Below are 14,737 nucleotides of genomic sequence, written 5' to 3'. Positions count from 1 at the left end.
ACGACTTAAGCAATGAAGCTGTAACCCTTAATGGATAGTCAAAGGCAGCATCGAGACGTGTTTTTAGTTAATTAAAATTCGATTATGTGTAATAATATAATTTTAATGTGTAATGTGAATATTTAGTTGAAAATTGAGATGAGATCGGAGATATCTAAAGTGAGAATTAGGTTATATGATGCGCACGTTCGAAAAAAATTAAAAATTTCTAATTTTTTGTGAAATGTATATGTGAAAACATTTGTAAATATACATGTTTATAAGAATAAATACAAGTTAGTCAAGCATAATTATTTTAATTGTTGGCACTTGTGGTTGTAATGCATATATGTATATATATATATATATATATATATATATATATATGCATATACATATATTATTGACACGAATAATAATACAAGTACACGCACACACCTACACACAAGCAACACCGTCCACATATGAATTTAAGATGTTGTTTGATGAGATTTAGTTGTAAATATTAGATTATAATAATTCTCATCAGCAAGTAGTGCCTTATAAGGCTCGAAAAAAGATAAAACAGAATTTGACGAATAATGAATATTTATAAATAAGTCGACAATCCTTTATATATGTACTTAATATTTCTTTTCATAATAAAACATTAAATACAAAAAAAAAAAAAAAAAAAAAAAAAAAACAAAAGAAAAAGTCACGAATTTATTGATTTTTATCTGCTTTCCTTGGCCTTGTTGATTTCTAAGTAAATTATTTCGTCAATAATTTTCAGCTATTTGTGCATCTAAGTTTTTTTTATATATAAAATAAGAAATGAGAAAAATGCATTATTACATCGAAAAATGTGAGAACCGACTTAATTTGTTTAATTTTAAACGATACGAAAATTAAGTGAAGCATGCTAATGACATTTCGAATAAGATATACACGATTACTAAATTACCCAAAGTAGCTTTTACTCACATCTATACTCATTAGGCAAATACGAAATTAAAATCTCGTGGTTTTACAAAAAGCTAATACCGGCTGTGTAATCTCGTTATATCCACGCCTTACGCAATCCTTGCCGACTTAAAAATCTTGCACGTGAAAGATACTGGAGTCCCATTCCAGGTAGTTGCATCCGTTAAAGAATGTTTCCGGCACGCGCGCACGCGTATCCCTACACCTGACTGTCAAACTGACAAAATACAAGCAAAGTCAACTGGGTGTCTCAAGCTACTAGTCATGAACACAACACAAAGCTTTGAATTCAAAGGCAATTTATACGTGCCGATGCTATCGGAAACGAGCATCTTTATAAAGGTTCGTGATTTTCTCTTCTGCCATGTCTTCGAGATTGCTTTCTCTATAGAAATAACATGGCATTTTTGCCTAGCCCGCATCATCCTCGTCCATTCTTTCTTTTTTATGTTACTCAACTTTCCGTGATTCAATCTGCGTGGCGATCAAGCTGCTGCAGCAGCTACTTATTATAGCTTTCAAACTTGTAAATTTATTCGTAGCTCCAAGTTTGGCTGGTCCATCGGCTATCTTATTCTCTCATCTTTATGATCTCTAGGGTCCACTATGGCGGCTTTAAGGCTATTTTTGAATAACGACTAAGACTTGGTACTCCATCCATCTACGGTCGCTAATAAAGTCGCACCATCGATGCTGACAATCACGTCTCTACCTTTTACATATTCATTTACCTTACAAGCGCAGTATATAATCGTTGGATAAACTTAGTTTACCAAATACAGCTCGGCTATCTTGATCGAACGACGAAGTCTGTAGTTAATCGCTACTTTTTCTCTCTCTCTCTCTCTCTCTTCCATTTTATATTGCGAATGTCTTTTTGAAGTAGCGTGAATCGTGTGCCATTGCATACTAAAGTTACGGGGAAAGCACCAAGTCCCGGACTTATTGATTTTTGCCAGCTCACTACTCGTGTTATTGTTTTATCGTTTCATAATTGGCACTCTAGTGTAAATAATTGCAAATAACATGATTTGATAATTTGCAGAATTTTAAAACTCGTGTATTAAAAAGTATTTGCACGACGATAAGAAAGTAGACATAAAGTGTTAAGTATTCGTGAAATACATAAGCGTATTGTAAAGATGATAGCGGAGTTGAGAATAGACGAAAGTACTAAACAAATGGTAAGAGAATATTTGCACATATTATTGTGTATATAAAATTATGTGCATGTTGAATGTATAAAGTTGAAATAATAATTTTAATCAAATAATGATTAATTCGGCTGGTCATAAAATGCAAATGATATCTCATAAAATCTAAATTCTAAATAACCTGACTTTTTTTACCATGGAAATATAATTCTTTTTCGAGCTACTAATTAATAAACAGCAAAGTATATTTATTCTAATATTAATATATATATATATATATATATATATAATTGAATAAATAAATATATATATTTATATATATATATATACGCATAATAAGAGTGCTCGTGTATTACATATCATTTCATCAATATTGTCTTATTATTGTCTTTAATTAATAACCATAATAATAATAATAATAATAATAATAATAATAATAATAAGAAGAAGAAGAAGAAGAAGAAGAAGAAGAAGAAGAAGAAGAAGAAGAAGAATAATAAGAAGAAGAAGAAGAAGAAGAAGAAGAAGAAGAAGCATCATCCTTAATTATAATGAGCCAACGTGACTATTTTGAGATAAAGTTTTACCACGATTCAACCTTATTACAATATCAAGTGGTATACAAATTTTTGAAAAAATATCAAACTTTTATAAAAATCTTCTCATATACTTTTTTAATTAGGTATATGTTTGCCCTGTTTTGCGGAGTAATATTTCGAATAGAGGTTTGTGGCAACTTTAAGTGTTATATGCACGCAGCCCAAGAAATATATAGCAATGAAAGCCAATGAGGCAATTTGCAAATAAGAATTTCTGTATTGAATGAAAAGCCACTTGCATTATAATGTTTCTCTCTTGTAATAATAATCGATATCAATAACATTGAATTAAGCTCACATTATTATTAAACCAATACTATCTCAAATATTTATAATTTATCGTCTAACCTGTTCTTTGATCCGATCGGTTATTTTATCTTGGAGATCGTTGTGCGCGTGTACGTTTGTGTATGATTTTAAATAGTGTAATGATAATAGGTTAAATTAGTATATTTTTAATCCACTCACACAGACAAAAACCACCATTTTCATAATTTACGACATGCAATATATAATTAATGTAATATGCATAAAAAAAATACAAATACAATAATAATACGTAATCTTAAATGTCGATAATTAAAGTGTCGTATCTTTAATTTTTAAAGCATTCCGATGATTTTGTATTTGCTTGGAAACACTTCATAATAGGTATTCCGTGTTTATAAAACGAATTCAACAGACACTATTACTACTATTAATTGAGTACCAATGCACATGCATCATTTGCACTCGATAAAATAACTAATAGGGATTTCAAAATGGATTTAAGTTTAAAAAATTTACCGCCTAGGTATTAAGTTTAGAAAGGATCGAATGTGAAATGATTGGCAAAAATTAGATGCTCCACGTATGGTAAAACGGGCAAATTTAGTGAGAAATTTCTTTCGATTGAGGGCGGAGGGGAAATTTGAAGGAAGCGCTTATTCCACACCTGGAGAACGACGGATTAGTGAAGGGGGTTTAATAGTCGGCGGTCTCGTGTCGTTCCGGCTGGACTAACGGTGCACCTCGAGACAAAGCGGTGAAAGAAAGAAAGAGAGAAGGGATGAAAGAAAGAAAGAAGTTAAGAAAGAATGGGAGGTAGAAAAGAGCAGTCGAAGGCTGACGCCGGCGAGTCTCTGCACTTTGTGCTCATTTTTCTTCGCTTTTATTTCCCCGATCAGAGCCATCGCTTCTACGTTTCAATGACACACGCGCGCGCACAGAAAATCTCTTTAACTCTCTATGTCTCTCCTCCGTTCTTTCTTTCCTATTATATTGCCTGGACCTCACAGCCAGTGTGCACACAAACTGAAAGGACAAGGCCGACTGAGTCCAGATTGATGCATCTTTAGCAAGAAGCGAAGATCGACAATTATATATGAAACTAAGGTGGTACTCATGATATGGTGCGCAAATAAATATATAAATAAATATATAAATAAATAAATAAATAAATAAATAAATAAACGAGTCTTATTGAATTTTTTGCAAAATTATGTAAAATTATCCGCAATCTGGCTATGAGATTGAATTTGAGAATAGACCAAAGTTTTTGTTGATAATAACTAAGAGTTACAATGACATTGAATGACAAGAATTTACAAATCCATGCACCGTACTTGTCTATCATAATTACGATATCATTCTATCAGACTTTAAGCTAATTATGAAATTGAGAGGCGTTAAGGCGTTAAGCCCAGCGATATGAAATTTATGTTAAAAATGCTAATACTCTTAGGAGGATAGCGTGCACGGTTAAAGGAATGTCACTTTAAGGGCTTGAACCGTGGGCACTCGGACGTGGAAAGTACCAATGGAAATAATTAAAGGCATTTCGCGAAGAAAAACGAAGAAGGAAAAATGAAAAAGATAAATGAAATAAGCCACCGCCAATTGGAGATAAAATTTAGCTTGTGAAGCTAAATGGTCAACATAAATTGTCAAAGCAGTGGCGAAACGGTGGTATTTGGCAGTCAGCCAAACTACGCGCATCTTTATGCGAGAATTCGCATGGATAGAAGGCAGGAGAGTATCTTTAGTTCGCCAGCAATAAGTCCATTCGGAGTTTTAGTCTATTTCGCACTTAGGGAACGCGACAAATGAATCGAGGTCGTGCACGTTACATGGGAATAGGTAGGCAGCGATCTGCCAAGGAGATATCAAGTTGACTTTGCGAGTTGTATTCGCTCTAAAAATTGGCCGTACGCTAATGCGATGTAGCCACACGCGCGCATGTGGAAGTGAAAATTTTTTCAAGATCATGCATCCTTGCGATGCAACGACTATGCATTCTTCTCTTTACATCGTCGTTGCTTCCCGCTTCATATCGCGATAATTTTCAACCGCTAGTCCATTCGTATGTCGGCAATGCAATTTCTGCCGAGTGTTCCTGAACAATTATTGTCTAATTATTTTTATTATACGTATAATTACAATTTTACCTATTATTATTTCGCGTATACATGGTTGCCGAGTAAGCTACATTATTAATTAAAACTTTAGATTATATACCTTTATTGTTGAGATTGAAAATAATTTAGAATTGTAATATTTCACATAAATCAATCGATTGCCTTGTTTCAATCTAGCATCAAATTCTTTCATTTTTATTTCGAGTTCAAAACTTCGAAGAAACTGTTTAACATATGAATCAGTATTGTCGGCATATCTTTTGAAAGTAACAATAGTAAAATAATGTAAAAGTCAGTTTGTGTCGTCTAAAAGCTAAATGAGTTTTCTAATGATATAAAGCATTTTAATAAATTATTTCTACACCGAAAATAACTTCAATACACTTGATATTTGTAATTTTTGCTCTCTCTCTCTCTCTCTCTCTCTCTCTCTCTCTCTCTCTCTCTCTCTCTCTCTCTCTCTCATCACCTGAAATCGATAACTTCTCTATATTATAATAAAAATTTAATTTTCTTTAATTTAATTACAAAATTTTATACCCATAAACGAAACATATTCGTTTAAATGGCCATAAATTATCCAATATAATTTCTCAATACATTCTAGAAAATTGAACATTACCATGACTCGGCTATTAAAAAGCTAACAAATCATCATTTGTCATATTTAATGTAACCCTAAAGACATTAGATTGATCACATATAAAAGAGTATTATCGAGTGTGTGACGAGGGGCAGGTCAATGCTCGTCGGAAACAGAAAAGGTGTTGAGTCAACCCACGCGCTTTTCGACGCTCGTGTCAAGCGAAAAGGACGGGGGACACGATGGGAGAAGAGAATCGTACGGAAAATTGACAGCACTGATCGAGAAAAAGAAATAGGAAGGAATTAAATCGTAACCGTGAGTTTGAGTAAAATCGATCGCGAGTTAGTCAATCGTGACAATAAGTCAGTTTGGATGGGGCGGTCAGTGGGGGGTTAGATACTAGAGAGAGAGAGAGAGAGAGAGAGAGAGGGAGAGCCCAACAGTCGATTTTCCTTGAAACTCGGCAAGATCGATGTAAATGATTGAGAAAGAGAAGAATATCGAGATATCAACATCTAGGAAAACAGAGTTTTCAATCTCACAATTGAAGATTAGACGCTACATTGAGTTGCTAATATATCGTTGCTAGCGAACGAGAATCGATATTAATAATATTATAATATTTGTTCACTTGTCATTATCTTGCTTAATTAGTAACGTTAAGATCGGTTTATATTAATATTATACTGATATTTATATATTACTTTGTATTTCTTATTATTATATTACAGGCCTGAAACCGGTTGGTAACGAGATTTATAAAATTATTACGATTCGCTCGTTGATTGATTGATGTTTCACTAACAATAAACTATTTTGGTATAATAAACATCAAAACTAATTGGTAATCATTGGACTTTAGATTATTATAGATAATATTTAAGATAATAATACAAAGCTTTAAGATATAATTGAAATTAATTGAAACCTCGTCGATTGGTGCATTATATAAAGTTTGAAATAATTGTATGATAAGGAAAACAGAATCTTCTTACGAATGAGAGATGTAAAATGCTGCTTAGAACATTTTTATGTCACGACATGGTAATTAATTTATATTCGCTAATGCAAATTTTATACCGAAAATTTTATTCGAAAGCTATTCGATTAGCTTTTTGTCCTTGCTTGTCGTTTATCTTTCGCTGCTCCTTTTTTCTGTTGGATAATTCCTACGAGGTTTCGTATATTCGTATGTCGCTTATGAGAATATAATCCAACACACTTGTACGCTTTCCTTCCAGATATAAAAAAAAAAAAAAAAAAAAAAAAAAAAAAAAAAAAAAGAAGAAAAAAAAAAGAAAAGAAAAAAAAATCAATCGTATATTGGCTAAAAGATACTTTTTATTAGGCATCCTCGTAAGTCGGTCTACAATTATAATGAAATTCGTAATGATTGTTAATAAAAAATATAGTATCGAATAGCTTCGCATTGTTATTATATCTAAACATGGTAAATGCCTTTATAAAGGAACTTATATGAATAAAGACACATAAGAGACACGGTAAACGTGTTATGCATATATGCATTCGCGCCCACGCACACGAGCACGAGCACATATTTAACCGATCGATACATTACAAGTTTATTGTTTGCTTGTAATGGAAGTTTCTTCTACATATAAAAATTCATGTATTGTAATAAGGCAAATGGCAGGCGTTTGAGAGAAAAAGTAATAATTTGTAGAAACATGTAGTTGGAGTAAACTAAATCATAACAAGTGTCTGCTTACGTATGCTGACTCATCGTTGTCTTGTAAAATGGTAAACGTCCAGTTATAAGTTCTACTTGTGAAATTGCTTGTTCGTGGCATAGAAGCGCCTGTTGTAAGTCATAAGACAATATATTAATATTTTATTCGATAAATATTATAGAATACATATAATGACAAATCTGTTTAAAATAGAAATGAAAGGTACAATCGACTTGTTGTCAATTAGCACATTATTATTTAAGAGAATAATAAATTGTTGATTGTTTAATTTTCATAATGGCACATAACACACATATTTATAGATGAATCGTAAAGAGCGTAAGTATAGCTATAAATTGGCAAAATATTGAGCAGCGCAATTAGAAAGTTGATAATGCATGCTTTACAGTTGAGAAAAACGAATGAAGCAGAGAGAAGACTAAAGAGAGACAACGATACGATGAAATGTTGAAATTAATAGTTGGAGAGAAGATAGTTACAAGGATCGTGGGTAAGTAATTTTTCGGTAAGTTTCAAAATAATTCTTCTTTAAACGTTGATTTGCCGCGTAATAATAGTATGTGGAATATTGGCGAGCACGAGTTTTGAAGAAGAAAAAACAAAAAACTATACAATCGATATCTATTAGTTATTATCACGTTTATTCTTTTATAAAATATGTATAATTTTAAATTTGTAATTTGGCGAACGATCGGTCGAGTAGATTTTCATTAGAAATATATGTGTTGTAGGGATGTGTAAATATATATGTGTATATATATATATATATATATATATATATATATATGTGTAAGCTTCATTCTAATAAATATCTTTAATAAAAATATATAAATAAAAGTTATAAAGTTATATGTAATTTGAAATGAAGGCGATAGTGGAAATTTAATGGTCAGATACCTCGAAGGGATCGATGAAAAATGATAATTATTTTTATTAACGTTTTTACGTATAATTATTACGTTTCAATAGACGTGAAATTGGTATTGAAATTATGACATTCATCATTTTTTTTTTTTTTTTTTTTTTTTTTTCTAAAATATTAACGAATTACGATTTCTGTTCCACGTTGACTCACAAATTGATTGTCAAGAATGAAAGATGAACTAACTATATTATAATGTCAAAATAAATTATAAACCTTGGAATACGATATATTTTTTATTTTCTTATCGAGCAATTATTCGTTTGATGAAAAAATTGTTTTATTATAAAAATAAATTGAGGTATTGAATTATCTTTTAATACTTTTTAATAATACAGTTATGTATGGTTTAAAAAGTTTTCTTGATATTAATATACAAAACTGATTGCACAATTATTTGATTATCAAGCAGTAAAAGTAGGCGAGTCAAGTTATATGATTAATTAACGATATTATTAAATATTGTAGAAAGTTTAAAATCCGTTGGTTATTAAATTCTTTCGAGAATAAATTGTGTTCAAGTAATGACTATCTAAAGTACTTATTAATACAATAATATAAAAAATATAGAGTATTTAATTGAATTTAGAAAATAGGCAAAAAATTCTTTTCATTCTTAAGAAGCATGAGATTCAAAATATTTTGCCTTGTAAAATTGGAAATAAAGTTAAACTATTATATGGAAATAAAAGTGGAAGAGTCAAAAATATTCATGAGAGTGTAATTTTTTACATTTTTCATAAAATAAATTAAAGTTATTAAAAAAAAAAAAAAAAATAGCGTAATTGTAAAGCGAAGAGGAAATGTGATACAACTAAATATATTAATAGGATTTTTTTGATTTTTTCATATTATTTTTTTTTATCAGATATTTATTTATTTATATATATGTATATATAAGTTTTGACGAATACCTTATAATAAATTATGTGTTACGGACGACAAAAATTCTTGCATATATTTTTAAGGAGAATAGTGATTGATCAAGCCCTCTCTCTCTCTCTCTCTCTCTCTCTCTCTCTCTCTCTTTTCCACTCTCACTGTGCAAAGGTACGTGTTGATAAGAATTTAAGTTTTACAAAACTAATTAAACTTAAGCTTTGGTAAAATAGTAAACGCTAAAGAAGCAATAATAATTTTTTACGATTAAAAATATACGAAATAGAAATTAAGTAATATTATTAAAAGTATCGACGAGGCAAACGAAACTTTCTATTATATCCTATAAATTACATAGTAAGAAAAGTGGAGAAGATCGTATTACAAGTACAGTAGAGTCCAATTTCAATGTGAAAAAATGACATTTATTAGAAATATCAAAATTGATTTGCGAAACTTGGGAAAGGATGATAAAGATCGAAATTTATTTTCCAAGTTTATTCGAGCTTTCTCAAACACCTCGATATAGCTAAGTATTTTATAATCTACCTACACTGCCTGTGCGACATTACGCGATATTTCTTTCAAAAGTAATGTAAAGAAAATAATGAGAACGCACGCCTAAAAGATAAGCATCGACCAAGCAAGCTCAAATATAATTAAACCAAAGAATATAAATAAGAGTGCATAACTTTCTAGAGTGTTTTTGATATACAGCGAATGTGATTCCGATGTGTACCTCCAATAGCTGTTTTCCTCTGACTTCTCAATGCTGTGTTGAAGCAGCTTTGTGCGAAAAAATTCTAACGAATTATGTAGATATACTACGGGAATATAAAATTAACATCGTATTGTAAAAGCATAATTATAAACAAATTGTATTTGTCGCGGGACCGCTCGTCATAGATAAATGATTTTGATAATTGCTATTGTGTATATTTACGCTTGTTTTCTCTCTCTCTCTCTCTCTCTCTCTCTCTCTCTCTCTCTTCTTATCTCTCCTAGTGATTTAGATTAAAGTCCGCGTGCATTTGAAAAACAGCCAATGTAAGATTTTCTTTCGCACCCAATTGACGAGTCAGACTGGTAATAGCTACGACCTGGATGCTGGTAAGAACCGACTTTTCACTCGTCTTTAAACAATAGATCACTCGAGCAATGAACAAAGGTCCTTGCATTAATGCGATAAAGATAAGAAAAAGGTATTAAAAGATGACGAGTGGAAGGCAGCAGCCGATACAATTAGCCGAGATTTTCTAAAATTTTCATTTGACTGACAATTGGCTCAATTACCGATCTTACAATTAATTAGGTTTTATAGTTATCTTCATTAAGCGTTCGATACCTTAATCGCGTGCTCGAGCCTAGTTAAGTACATTTAATATGCAAAAAGTGCTGACCGACCTTTCTAGCAGCTCACGAGCGTTTGTATTTTTCTTTGCATTCGAGGCTGAGTAGTTAACAGTAGAGACAAATGTCGTTGAAATATTGCTTTCTCCTTTGCTTATTCATTTGCTCTTTCATTGCAAGTTCATCTTATTACTACGCATAATTGACAGCGTTCAAAATTGATATTCTATGTTCCGTTGGACTCGTACTCCAAGAATCCATTTCCGTTGGATCCGAACTGTTTGACGTCGTTAAATGCACGAGAGAAGGAAATATTTCGTGTGTAACATCATTGAAAATATAAATAAGCCGTGAGTATGATAGAGAACAGGCAAAGGTCTTCGAAAATGAAGCAACGACGATATTTTGTAAATACACGTATAAGAATCCAAAGTTAAAAACTCCAAGTAAAATATTTATTAAGGTAGCAAGAGACATGGTAGAGACGTAAGATATGAGTTTTTGTCTGACTAATCGAGTATACGTGCCAACGAAAAACAACATATTTTTATTGCGAGGATCATTTGGATGTAAACTACGTGCAGGCAGTATACATTTTAAAATCTTTTCAGCAATGGTCATCTATTTAAGCTTCCATCCATAATTTTCTAACCTCTCACTACTAACTATAGTTTCAAAATTTAATTTAATTTCAATTAATATTCGTTTCAGTTTTAAATTACATATAATAATTATTTGCTGAGTAACAATGCAAAAATGCAATGCCTTTAATTTTTATAAGTGTTTACACTTTTCAAGTTGCGTATGATTTTAGCTAAAAAAAACATACAAACTCTTGTATACAACAGCAGTACAAAAGGTACAAAATCTGGTATAGAGATTTTTAATATTATTTGCAATGATTATTTATTAATTAGTTTATATTCAAGTGAGTTTCTGCTGAATTATAAATCAGTACTTTCATTTTCCCTTAAATCATATGAAAACTTTGAATTTTACAGATAAAACGTTTCAAAAGAACGTGAGCCTACAGTTATTACTATCAAGGATAGCACATTAAAGTTATTTATAAGTAATGTATTGTTAAAATTATTTAGGTAATTTAGAATTTTTTCTAGAAATTATTAATGTAATTTATATTTGTTTACGTTTAGTCCAGAAGGTAATACATTTACGAATGGACATCAATCTTTTGATTAACTAGAGGCAACGATTTTAAAGATGCTTAATTATTCAAGTTAGTATATAACAAATACGTATAATTATCTTTGATAGACACAGTGTATGAATTTGGATGTAAACTACAATCAAATTTTTATTATTTGATCAATGCAGATGTTAAAACAATAAATGGTAATGGAATTTATGAAGGGATAGCTGTTTAGCAAAATTTGGATAAGTATCGATACATATTGAATGGTTATTAGATATCTATATGAAAATTTGTTCAAATTATCAACATTCGACTAATTAAATGTTTCCAGATAATCAAGATCCTATTAAAGACGAATTTTGTAATTTTAAACCAACATTATCATAATATGGGTGTGACAATTCCAAACGAGTCTGATTTTTTAGGTCTTTGTATATGCAAAAATTTTAATAAATTAATTTTATATATAATCATTATGACTTTGCCCTAAAAGAAGCAACATAATTTTTTGAAACGATTACTGATATTAGTTTTATATAATAGGGTAATATACTTTACCTATGAAATAAATTGTAATAAATAATTTAAAAGCTATTGAATAGATTACTGTTATGTTTTTTAGTCGGTTGAAGAAATATTAATAATTATTTCAATATATATATTCATTACTTAACTAACTTTATTATCTATATGAAATAGATAAAATCAAATTATTTTCAATAATGTTAGAATAGAGTAAATCAATATTATGTAGATTTAAGAATTTTTAAGCATTTTTTAATACATGATTTATTTATATATTATTGATATTTGTAAATACATCTATTTTTAATTTTTGTTTTATATTGTTCTACTAATATACATTAAAAAGTTCAATAATATTGATTTTAAATAAATTCCTTCTTATGTTATTTTGGAAAAAATTGTTCAAAAGCTAATTTGAGATAAAAGTTATTTAATTTAATGCATAGTATATATTAGTTAAAACTATATATAATTTATTATTAATTTGAAAGGGAGGAAACTTACACCTTAATAATTTGTATTTTCTAGGTCAACAAAGTTGTATTAAAGAATAATTCGTAGTTCCTTATTAATAGTTTTACAGTCGAACGACTATGGCCAAATTCATGTAATTTTCAGTTTTGTGCATTACGAGGTATTTACTTTTTAAGAATTTTGTATGAGTTTAGGATGAATTATTATTTAATACATCAATAATCTCTCATATTAATTTTGATAATATTGATATAAAGTGGAAAAGAATTTTACAATTGAATTGATATTATGAACAAACTTTTGTAAATCAAACAACCGTTATAATTTATAGGTATTATAAATTTCCAAAGTTTCATAATTTTGATATCGTTTTTTACTCGAACTAGATAAAAATAATATTAAAATAATAAAAAATAATAAATAAATAAACATTAGTGATGTTGAACAAAAGACAGTATTTTCAGAGAAATGTAAGGTGAATTTGCTTGTAAATTTAAGCTTCACGATTATCATTAATTATTAGATGAATATAAGCAAGTGGAAGACCTATTGGAAATCAAATAATGATAATACAAAAAAAAACTCATTTCAATTTAATAGTTATTTTAAGTTGTTCATTAATATAAATATTTTATAAAATATTCTAATAACTTTGATTTTTATTTCTGTATTTAAGAAAGTTACATACGAGTGAAAGAAATGACAATCGTTTATATAAGCCTGAGGACAAAATACTGAAATTTTAAAATAAATAATATTAATATTTTATAAAATATGAATTTTGCATTTGAATATTTATTCTTCATATGTATTAGGTATTCTTTTATTTTCATATGAAAATAGTTTCCTTAATAAAACTACTATTTAAAACTAACTAAATTTTCTTTATATAAACCTCACTACCATTAATTTTTTTTTTTTTAAATATCTGTTACATATATATATATATATATATATATATACACATTACTTTGCTATCCATTTTAATCCGTATCAATACTTTCTCTATTGGACTAAGTGATTTAATTTTTCAAGAGATATTAATAAATAGATAACTATTTAAAATAATTTTGCATAAAAGATTTCTGTATGTATTATTAATATTTTTGTAAAAAATTGCCACACCAAAATGTCGTTAATATAAAAATTCAAATTTAAGTTTTGTTCATTGAACATAATATTGTCAAACATCGATGAAACATAAAATTCTATAATTATCAAATTCAAAAATTTGTATAATCCTAAATAATGCATTTTTACGTAATTTCTTCATTACGAAATCTTAATAATTCATTTTATAAGAATTATCAATTAGAGTGTAAATTATTATTATTTTTACTCTACTAATTAATGTAATAATCATTATATCGTGATATTATTCCATTTTACAAGATGATAAACAGATAGACTTTTCGAGGAATTGCTAATGGCTAATTACTACTACAGTTTTAAAAACTTTATTATCAATAGGGACCTGAGCACACTGGCGACACGTGATCTTTTAACATTTTTAATATATTTAGTACATGAATGAACAATTAAAATGTACTGGAATTATATTAAGATTGAAAAATATCATATTCGAATTTTGAATAATCAAACTCTTTATTTAATTTCTCGATATAATTAAAATTCAATCAGTTTGTTTTTGGTTCGAAGGATTTGTTTGAAGCGTCAATATTTAAAAATTTTGGAAAGTGTCGAGGCTTATTTTATATATATTTATTTATAGTCCATTAAATAAATGTATTAAGTCTTCAATATACTCTTCAATATATATTCTTTTTATACAAAATTTATAATATTTCGTAATATTGTAAAAATATGCTGAAATATACCGTATGCATAGTTTATTTGTTAGAAATGTCGGTTTCCCTGGCAATCGCAGATATACTCGACTATATTTATTCCTTTTATATAATATTGCTTTTTGCAAATTTCGAAATTGTAAGAATAAATTACCCACAATAAGCTCCAAAAAGTATCCATTTCTATAAAAATCAATCTTCTTATAATTTTTTTGTTTCACATTCATCTTAATA

The 14,737-nt window shown here is 29.0% G+C and overlaps 1 protein-coding gene and 1 long non-coding RNA gene across 2 annotated transcripts in view; both read left to right on the top strand.

Moving 5' to 3' along the window:
- LOC105367845 (interference hedgehog) overlaps nucleotides 1-11,603 on the top strand; it is a 48,620-nt gene extending 37,017 nt beyond the window's left edge. Inside the window, exon 9 of the mRNA XM_011506666.1 lies at nucleotides 11,545-11,603. Within this exon, the coding sequence (XP_011504968.1) occupies nucleotides 11,545-11,568 (24 nt within the window). The 3' untranslated portion in view covers nucleotides 11,569-11,603. The remainder of the gene's footprint in view (nucleotides 1-11,544) is intronic.
- Nucleotides 11,604-12,032: 429 nt separating this feature from the next.
- Nucleotides 12,033-13,426, top strand: LOC105367844 (uncharacterized). The gene is made up of 3 exons (XR_913079.1): nucleotides 12,033-12,121; nucleotides 12,750-12,855; nucleotides 13,372-13,426. It is a non-coding gene; the product is annotated as an uncharacterized LOC105367844 (long non-coding RNA).
- Nucleotides 13,427-14,737: the final 1,311 nt, after the last annotated feature.

The sequence above is a fragment of the Ceratosolen solmsi genome, unplaced genomic scaffold (genome assembly GCF_000503995.2).
Source record: "Ceratosolen solmsi marchali unplaced genomic scaffold, CerSol_1.0 scaffold6, whole genome shotgun sequence".
Lineage (NCBI taxonomy): Eukaryota > Metazoa > Arthropoda > Insecta > Hymenoptera > Agaonidae > Ceratosolen > Ceratosolen solmsi.
This window is presented reverse-complemented; position numbering and strand designations above follow the sequence as displayed.